The 9,276-nt window shown below is 52.6% G+C and overlaps 1 protein-coding gene across 1 annotated transcript; it reads right to left on the minus strand.

The window, feature by feature from the left end:
- Window positions 1–2,348: 2,348 nt before the first annotated feature.
- On the minus strand, window positions 2,349–4,250 carry LOC123398416 (U-box domain-containing protein 39-like). Its single transcript, XM_045092890.1, has one exon. It carries the CDS (start codon window positions 4,178–4,180, stop codon window positions 2,513–2,515), a length of 1,668 nt encoding a protein of 555 aa, XP_044948825.1. The 5' UTR covers window positions 4,181–4,250; the 3' UTR covers window positions 2,349–2,512.
- Window positions 4,251–9,276: the final 5,026 nt, after the last annotated feature.

The following is a 9,276-nucleotide window of genomic DNA, read 5'->3' on the forward strand; positions in this document are numbered from 1 at the left end:
GGCAGGACAAACGACAGAGGCGCACGCAGCTGAATTGTGGAACACGACGTTCCCCTGGACCGGCCCTGCGCCTACGCTGGTCGACTTCACCGGCTCCGACAACGCCGCCGCCGCCGCCAAGGGCTGCCCTCGTAGTTTTTTTATGTTTATTAATTAGTGTAATGCGGACGCGTGGACTTTCGTCGGCCTTCGTGACCAGCTTTTAATGTTTAATTATATATATATATTTTTATTTTATTTTATTTTTGCACACCGGTAAAAATAGGTCCGGTCAGCGTTGCACGCATGCGCCGACTCATTTACAAAAACAAACGTTCGTGTCCGTCTGGCCGATCCAAATGAAGAAAAAACGAATAAAACCTTGGTTCATTTGGATCGGTGTGTTGGAGTTGTCCTTAATCTTTCTATGTGGCGGTGGTGTAGCGCTTGTCTGACCAGTCGTTGTCCCCTCCACCCCTCCACCCCCTCGACGATAGCGCGCGTCGCGTATACGTCATGTCAGAACGTAGCGTAGTGAACAGTGAAATTGCAAGAGTCCTAGAGCAGAGCAACGATGGGTTGGTACGGATCGACGAATCATCCGATGGATTCCGACACGAATCTGCGCATGCGTGTGCGTCGTGGCCGGTAGCTCGGAGCAAGAAGCCCAGCCCAAGCCCGGGGCAGCTCGCGACGTGCCAACGGCGACCAGGACCCGATAGGCCACGCATCTGCCGACCCATTCGATTGTTTGTTGAGCTACACTAGGTCAACCACATGGGAGTACGGCCATTGAACTGAACCACATCTCACGTCCGTCTTTGTGAGCTCATCCATTTGGAAGTGACCAAATCAACTAGCGACTAGTCAAGGTGTAACTCGAGCTACTCACTGTCCGTGTGACTATATGACAGTGTACTGTATGCCACGACGTCAGGTGTTCAGAACAAATCAGCGACGTCGCTCGCAAGGCAGCACCAAAATAATACCATTTGTTGTTGTATTCTATAATTATATAATATACCAACAACCCTCACGGCCTGATGGCCCTATTGGAAGCGCTAACTTGCCAACACATTCAAGGCAACAGCGTTATCCAGCCGAAACACCACGTACGACCGTAGAACGAGCAAGCATCCCATTGCTTGCATCCCAAACAAAGCATTCCGGACGACGGACCCAGCCACCAAAACTACACTTTCCGGAAGCCAAATTAAGTAGGAGTGTCGTAGCTTAATCCATGTTTGGTCAGCATCTTTTCTCTCCACTCTCCAGCAACAAACAACACGTCCCCATTCGGCCTGCCCGCTCTGACCTCCTCACATGGCGACGGGCCCGTCGAGTGCCGGGCGTTGACACTGAACGCCCTGGCCGGGGCAGACATGCATTGTCTTGAATAATGCCTGCCTTTCCATTCCTTTCTCATTGTTTGGTGACGGGCTTGATTGGGCTCTACCCACCTGCCTCGATCATGAATTGGGTTTCAATCAACCTCTCCGTGTTGCGAAATGGATGATCATCGCGAGCAAGATATAAAATTAGAACGATTATACAAATAACCAAACGGATGGTTGATTAAGATCGAGTATAATCCGGAGGAATGCGTGGTTGAATTAAGAAAGCCTTGTCTCCATACCCTCCAACCTCCATCCATCTCAAAAAGAAGAGGCAGGGGCAACAACATCTGGGAGGAACCACGCAATGCAAAAGGTCAAGTTCCCACGGGAGGTCCTACATGGAAAGGAAAGGCAGACAGCAGTACCGCACGCATTATGTTTGGGCAGGCGACAGGCATGGCATCCGTCAGTCGCCATTTTAAAATAGGAGAGATTCATGTTCAGATCGGCGGACCAACAGCGAAATGGGAGGAGTTCAAGTTCAGATCCGGCGATGAACAGCACGGATCGAAATCAGTACCCAATGGCAAGCCGTGTAGAGGACATGGATTGTCTGATCCTACTGTAGGCGAGCAAGAATTTGCAATGGCCAACCGCATCGCCAATGCGACGCATACAGTGTCAGTGATCCAACGCGTCGACGCATGGTGTGGCCTGCAGCACCAGCATACATCGGCCAACGAAGCGAAGCAACCATCCAGCAGGACTGGATCGAGAGCAGAAAGAAAAGATGGTTTTATTTTACAGGTGGAAACGACACACATGAGGCCGGTCCTCCCTAAAACAATAATATAGGAGTATCTGTCAAGCTCTCGGAGTGTCTGTGTGTGTGCAGCAAGTACGGAGAGAACAAAGGATTGCTCTGGCTTGCAAGCAACATCCGACCAACCAACCAGCTCCTTGTTTGTCCGGCACAGGAGCCGACGAGCGAGCCAGCAACGGCAATCGACACTCCAGCACGAGCTCGGAGCATTTGAGGACAACATTTGAACGACTTCATTGCAGCATCAATCACAGTTTCAAAACGAAGGAGGGAATTAATCCTCTCGTGGCACCGACGTCTAACGCTAATTAAGCAAGCGATGGGTTTTTTTTACATACAAATGGCGGCAAGGGAAGGGGAGGTAAGGATCGGCTCAGAACTCGGCGGTGTTGCCGCACGACGAGGCCCCGACCTCGCGCTGCCGCCGCCGGAACGACATGAGCCCGTCCGACACGATGCTCCCGCCGCAGTCGTCCCCGTCGCCGCACTCCAGGCTGCTGCCGGTCAGGTCCGCCTCCTCGTCCAGGTCGCCCCGCATGGCGCGCAGCGTCTTCCTCGCCATCTCGCGCCGGACGCCGCCGGGGGTCCCCTCCTCGGCCACGCGGCGGAGGGCCTTGTCCGCGCCGGCTGCGCGCGCCAGGCCGCGGAACCGGAGGCTGCCGCGGCTCAGCGCGTAGATCGCCGCCACGCACCACTCCTCCAGCTCGGCGACGTCGTGGGAGGAGAGGAGGATGCCGGACACGGCCGCGACGGCGCCCGCGTCCATCAGCGAGGCGCGGCCCTCCGAGCAGCCGCCCACGTTGCAGATCACCATGAGGGCCAGCTTGCGGATGGGCGTGGGCTCGGCGGCGCTGGACGCGACGCTGAGGAGCGCCTTGGATGCCCCCGGGAAGCGGGCGACCTTGGACTGGTTGACGGCGGCCAGCGAAAGGTGGTAGATGGCCATCCCGGCGTCGCGGCGCGCGCGCGGGTGGTGGGCGGGGGAGGTCAGGAGGTCCAGCAGGGGAGGCACCGCGCCCAGCACGCCGATGGCGGCGCGGTTCTCCTCGTTGAGCGCCAGGCCGAAGAGCGCGCCGGCCGCGTGCTCGCGCGCCTCCGGCGCCGAGCCGCCGGAGCGGAGCACCTCGACGAGCGCCGGTACGGCGCCCGCGCGGACGATGCGTACCTTGTTCACCGGCTCAAGCGAGAGGTTGACCAGCGCCGCCGTCGCGTCGACCCGCGCGGAGGCGTGCCGCGGGATTAGCAGCACGCGGCGGAGGGCCGCGAGCAGCCGCGGCGTGCAGAGCGCAAGCCGACGCTCAGCGCTCTCCCGGGTGGCGTCCCGGAGGACGGCCAACGCCGCCGCCACCTCTCCATCTTCGTCCGCGTCCATCACCGTCGCGACCACCTCATCCTCCAACGGGTCTACCGGCAACTCCAGCTGGGTCACTTCCTTGGCCGCCTCCTTGACTGGCTTCGCAGCCGCATCGTCCTCCGCGGGTGTGATCTCCGAGGACGACGTGTACGTGGACGTCGACGCGGCGGAGGCCGGGGACGAGTAGGACGAATTGGACGAGCTCGCCATCGCCGCCCGCCTGGTCCTAACAGACTTGGCGTCGGCCGCCGCGGCCGCGGCAGGAGGCATCGCGCGGAGCACGGCCTCCCGGACAGCTTCCTTGGACGGCGGCCTTGGCGCCGCGAGGCCGGAGCGGGCGCACCAGGTGCCGATAGCCGCCTTGAGGGCGGAGTTTGGTATCATGGCATCGGAACCCGAGCCGGCGCCGGGGGGCAAGAAGGAGAGGTCGGAGCAGGCCTGGAGGCAGGCGCGCTCGTACGTCTGGCCGGAGGGCAGGATGACCGGGTCGGCCATGAGCGCGCCCGAGAGCGGGCAGACGAACTCCGGCGGCGCGGCCTCCTCCCACTTCCGCTCCGGCCCCGGGTCCGCGGCCGCCGCGGAGCGCGCGGGCGAGTAGGGGGCCGGCGGCAGGGACTTGGAGGAGGGGGAGGAGGGCGCGCTGCGTTGGAAGGGGAACCTCCAGCGCCGTGGACGCGCGGCACCCATGAACCCGCGCGGCTACTATTTAGCGGCGGCGGGGGCGGGGGCGGCGGAGGGAAGCTGCTTTTGTGGCTTGGGCGGGCATTTGTTTTAGGGAGAATGGTTGCTTTTGGGGTTTGGGTGCTTTGTGGCTTGGCCGGGAGTGAGTGAGTGAGGTGGTGTGGTCGTGGTTTTATGCGCCGGGAGAGAGAGAGGCGAGACAGGGGAAGAACCTTAGCCTGGAAGGGAGCCGAGCGATGTGGGTGCGCGCGCGCTGCTTTCGGCTTTGTTTAACTGCCGCGGCTCGTGTGAGAGATAATTGCATCTATCATCCTTGAATTGGCGGCGAGCTCCAATTCAGTCGAAGAAAGTTAAAAACTGCTTCAGTACGATCCTCATACACGGAAATATGTTACCAATACGGTCTTGAATCTTGGAGAACGAGTCCCCTCTCTATGGGTCCCCTCTCTATGCGTCGCCGTGTGGCCCATCTGTCAGCGAAGACCCCACTTGTCAGCGCTAACCCCACTCACCTCCTTGTCTGTTCTCGATCCCCTGTCCTGTCTTCCCCAATTGAGAGCGAGAGGCGAAAGACGGCGATCAACCACGGCGGCAGATGAACGGCGAGCAGGCATTTCGATGATAGTCCGTGCGGTGGCGGAAGCGACAGTGATGGCGCCGCAACCTGTGGGGCGGAGTTCGTCAAAGATGAAGGGCCCTCGACGGCGTCCCGACGGCGAGGCGGCTTCAACCTATGGTATGATTCGTTGATAGCACATAATGTGATGTGTTTTTTGGCCCAATAACCTGCATTGTGTCGATTAGGTCCTGTGCATAAATTATGTGATTTGTACATGTCGATTTGCTGTCGTTTGTGAGGAATTGTGCTTGGGTTTGAACTTTTACTGAATGTTTTGTTGTAGCGAAGGAGAGTGGATATTTCAATGTCGAAGTGATTCATGGTGGGGTTTTCTTTGGTAGTGGGTTGAATATGTGCTATTTCGATGGCAAGAAGGTTTGTTATGATTATTGTCATGTGGAATTAGTATACTACAGTATGTTTGAAGAAATAGTTGAGCACTTGGGGTATGAAAAGGAAGAAAGAATTCATATCTATTGGCTGCCCCCTGGTTGTCACATTAATGGAGGTGCTGAAACTCTGTTGTCCAATGATGCTGACTTAGATGCTATGTATCTTCAGATGAATATAAGGCATAATTTCCAAATGATATATCTTGATCGTTTGGATAGCCATATTTCTGGTGGAGGTTCTAAATGGGATGATGTTGTGGCTAATCGAGTAGCAGAATTTCCTACTGTTTTCAGTCCCATAAAGAAGCCAAGCAGTGCAAATGAAAGCAACACATCTTGTAGTGCTGTGGATGAAACTCATGAAATTCAGAGTCATGACCAAGAGATCTCTCATGACCAATTCTTTGTGAGACTGAGACCAAGAGCACATAAGTTGGAAGAGGAGGAAGAACAATATGCAGATTCAGAATCAGCTGACAGTGATTATATTCCTGAGATTATTGACAGTGATTGTGACTTGGAGGATGGGGATGAAGATTTGTTGCAGGAGCAGCTGCATCCAGTGCAAGACAAGAAAGGGAAGAAGGTGGTTGAAGATTGCAACTCTTAAGAAGAGGAATTGGATGGTCCAGATTTTGATGAAGATGAAACAAAATTCAATTTCAAACCTTTTACAGCTGCACACATGCTGAGCCTAAGTTCCATGCAGGCCAATTGTTCTCTTCAGTGGTGCTTTTGAGGAAAGCAGTCAGAGAGTACAATTGCAAATAGAGGGTAAACATCAAATTCCCAAAGAACGACAAAATAAGGCTTTGTGCTAAGTGTGAGAAAGGCTGCCCATGGTATCTATATGCATCTTGGGACAATATGACAAATGCTGTAATGGTGAAGACATTCAATGGTCAGCACACTTGTGAGAAGAAGTGGCAAATTACAGCCTTTACAACTAGGTACATTGCTTCAAAATATGTGGACAAGATTAGGGCATGTGAGAAGATTTCACTAAAGGCCTTAGCAGGTTTTGTGCAAGAAGATTGGAACATGACAATTAGAAGGGGAAAGCTTGGGAGAGCTAGGAAGATTGCATATGATATTATATATGGAGATGAGATCAAACAATATAACTTGTTGTGGAACTATGCAAATGAAGTGAGAGATCAAATCATGGAAGTACTTTCTTTGTTGAGCTTTCAGATGAGGTGTAGTTTCAGAAATGTTACTTCTCATTTGATGCATGCAAGAGGGGGTTCTTATCTGCTTGTAGACCTATTATTTTCCTAGATGGTTGCCACTTGAAGACACAATATGGTGGTGTTCTATTAAGTGCAGTTCAGATGGATCCAAATGATTGCATATTTCCTGTGGCTCATGCAGTAGTGCAAAGTGGCTACTTTGGATGAGTCATGGAGCCACGCCATTACCTCGAGCTCCCGTCGGTTCTTTGGCGGTATCATCTCTATCAGGTCACCACCCAAATCCTTCAGAAGACCTTTAACTGACTGCATTGACCAAGCTTGATCTGGAAGCCCTTTGAAACTTACCTTCGTCTTGTACTCGAGACCAACCTGAGTGGCTCGAATATCTCTGACCCATCGGTAAATTGGATCCACTAGCGGCAGCACTTGAACTTCATTGATGATTGTAGCACCAGCTTACACTTCTCCTCCGTCGAGAAAAACATCCACAAGTCATGCGGGGGGCACGCTACCTGGATGCTCACCTCCGACGGCAGGACGCCATAGCATGCCTTGATGCTGGCCAGGAGAGCCGCCGGCGTCACAACCTCCTCGCCGTCTCCAAGCGCACTAGCCAGAATAACGAACTGGCGGGAGCGAGCCTCCAGCGCATCCATCGATAGCGTCCGTGCCAGCAGGACGTGTCTCCTCTCTAGACGGAGACAAGGCTCACCACGATGCCAAACCTCCTGTGGGTAAGCCCTCTCCAGCAAGTTGCGGCTCGATCCATCACCGGCGACGACCGTCGCCGCCGTACTTCGGCCGTCTTCGCTCTCCACGCTCGAGCCACTCATCACTGGAGGGGGTTGCGGGTTGGATTTGGGGATTTTTCCCCCTCGAACTGGCTCACCTCCTCTTATCCACTCTGCACTGACAGGTGGGGTCTCCGCTAACGGGTGGGCCACGCGGTGACGTGTCATACGTGGTATTCGTGATACGTAGCTGGCGCGTAGAATGGGGACTGGCTCTCCCAGATCCAGGACCGTATTGGTAACGTATTTCCATGTATGAGGATCGTATTGAAGCAGTTCTCAACTTCCAGGACTGGATTGGAGATCGCCGCCAACTTCCGGGATGTTAGGTGCAATTTTCTCCTCGTGTGATGGTGGCTCGCCTGCGGCATACGGTTGCAGCCAGACGGTTGTGAGCTCAGAAATCAGGGCGTGTCGTCTTGACGTCTTTCCAACTGTTCGATGGAGAGTCAAACATCTACTCCGTCCATTTTAAACACTACACAATATTTGAGGCATCTGCAAAATCTCCTAAAATGTACACCGTAGACTAATCCATACACGAGCCGGTCATCCAACCGTATCTTCTAAATGTTCGTCTCGGTTTGATTATCCTTCCTTCCAAATGCCTACCAGCATGACTATAACTAAAGTGTGATATTCATAGCACCCTATCACAATCAAAAATAGATGAATGTTTGGTGTTTACATATGTCTGTTCACAAATAATTTAGTGTCACAGTCCACATTGAAAAGGCATTTCGGCCCTCCCACATCGGTTGTTCGAGCCTCCAAACTCATTCTATCGTCACCTGCTCGTCAGCATATGCCTCCGTCTCGGCCACTTCCATCTTACCCGTCAAGAGCTCCAACATCCTAACACGAACAACGCGCGCACGACCATCGCCGCATCAACATCCAACTCATCCATCCTCATGGTCAACTCTTGGTATCCTCTAAGCGGCCGCGAGCTCAACCTTCTTTTCTTCGAGTTTGATCTTGTTCTCTTCGAGGTTGATTTTCTTCGCAGTCGTCATCAAGACGTTGAATCTCCCAAGTTCTCCCCCCCTTCATGTCATAGCGCTTGACCCATGTCCCATCCTTCTTGGCTAAGATGTTCTTGAACCTCTCTTTTGTTGTGCCGGTTGCATCGTTGTAAGTGCATCTAGTGCCCCCTTGGTGACTTTGGTGTATTGAAGACTTATAGGTTAAGAGACTAATATGTCTGTGAGTGTAAAGATGCTCTATAAGTTGCTGAGGAGTTTGATATATCCGAAGAATGCTGACCCCTAAACATGAATGTCTTCAACTGAAGACTTTGATATTTTCCTCAAGACTTTGAAAGTGAGGAAATTGGTGTGTCCTTGAAGATACTGATGCGAGGACTATGAAGTGTGAAGAATTTTGTTTTTGTAGTTTCATTTCCTTTCTGTTGAGTCATACGAACATCGTACTGTTAAAGGGGTCAAGGTAATACTAAGGAAAATTTTCCAAGTGATGCTCATCTCAAAGCCTACACATAACCAATCCTTCGAGTGAAGCCTTTGGAAATCTCTTGCAGTTCAGTCAAATTCTTTAGTGACACACACGGTGTTCTTCTGGTCTATGAGGAAATTGGTCTGACTAAGTAGTTAGGATTTCGCGAGGGCGAATTGCCTACAAGTGAGGAACAAGATAGATTTGAGGACTTTCATAGTTCAAAGGTTTCGATCGTTGTTGTACTTCTCGCCATCTGTCCCTAAGATCTTATCCACATAACAGTCATATCATTGCGGACATTTATGTCTTATCATGTCGGGTTGCACATGGCTAAAAATAGCCGCCCCCATAACCACTAGTTGGTTGGCTGCTCCAAGAAAGAACTTGACACTTGTTATTTGAGAGCAACCCATCCTCCGAAGACTTTCACAGAAAATCATCAGTGAGGAAAAACCCAAAAACCCAAAATCGAAAACCCAAAGTGATTGAGCATCACTAAAGAGATTCTTCCTATGTCGAACCGGCGCTTGTTACCTTTGAAGATTGTGTATCTTTTAGACGGTGAGGCGTCATGGTCTATAGCATCCAAGAGGAAATTTTGGATTGCCGGGTGACCGAGTTTGTGAGGGTTTGGAAGTCTACCCTG

Source organism: Hordeum vulgare, chromosome 5H (genome assembly GCF_904849725.1).
Source record: "Hordeum vulgare subsp. vulgare chromosome 5H, MorexV3_pseudomolecules_assembly, whole genome shotgun sequence".
Taxonomy (NCBI): Eukaryota; Viridiplantae; Streptophyta; class Magnoliopsida; order Poales; family Poaceae; genus Hordeum; species Hordeum vulgare.

Excerpts from the sequence above, each read along its gene's own strand:
- LOC123398416 (XM_045092890.1), bottom strand. The coding sequence starts at position 4,180 with ATGGGTGCCGCGCGTCCACGGCGCTGGAGGTTCCCCTTCCAACGCAGC.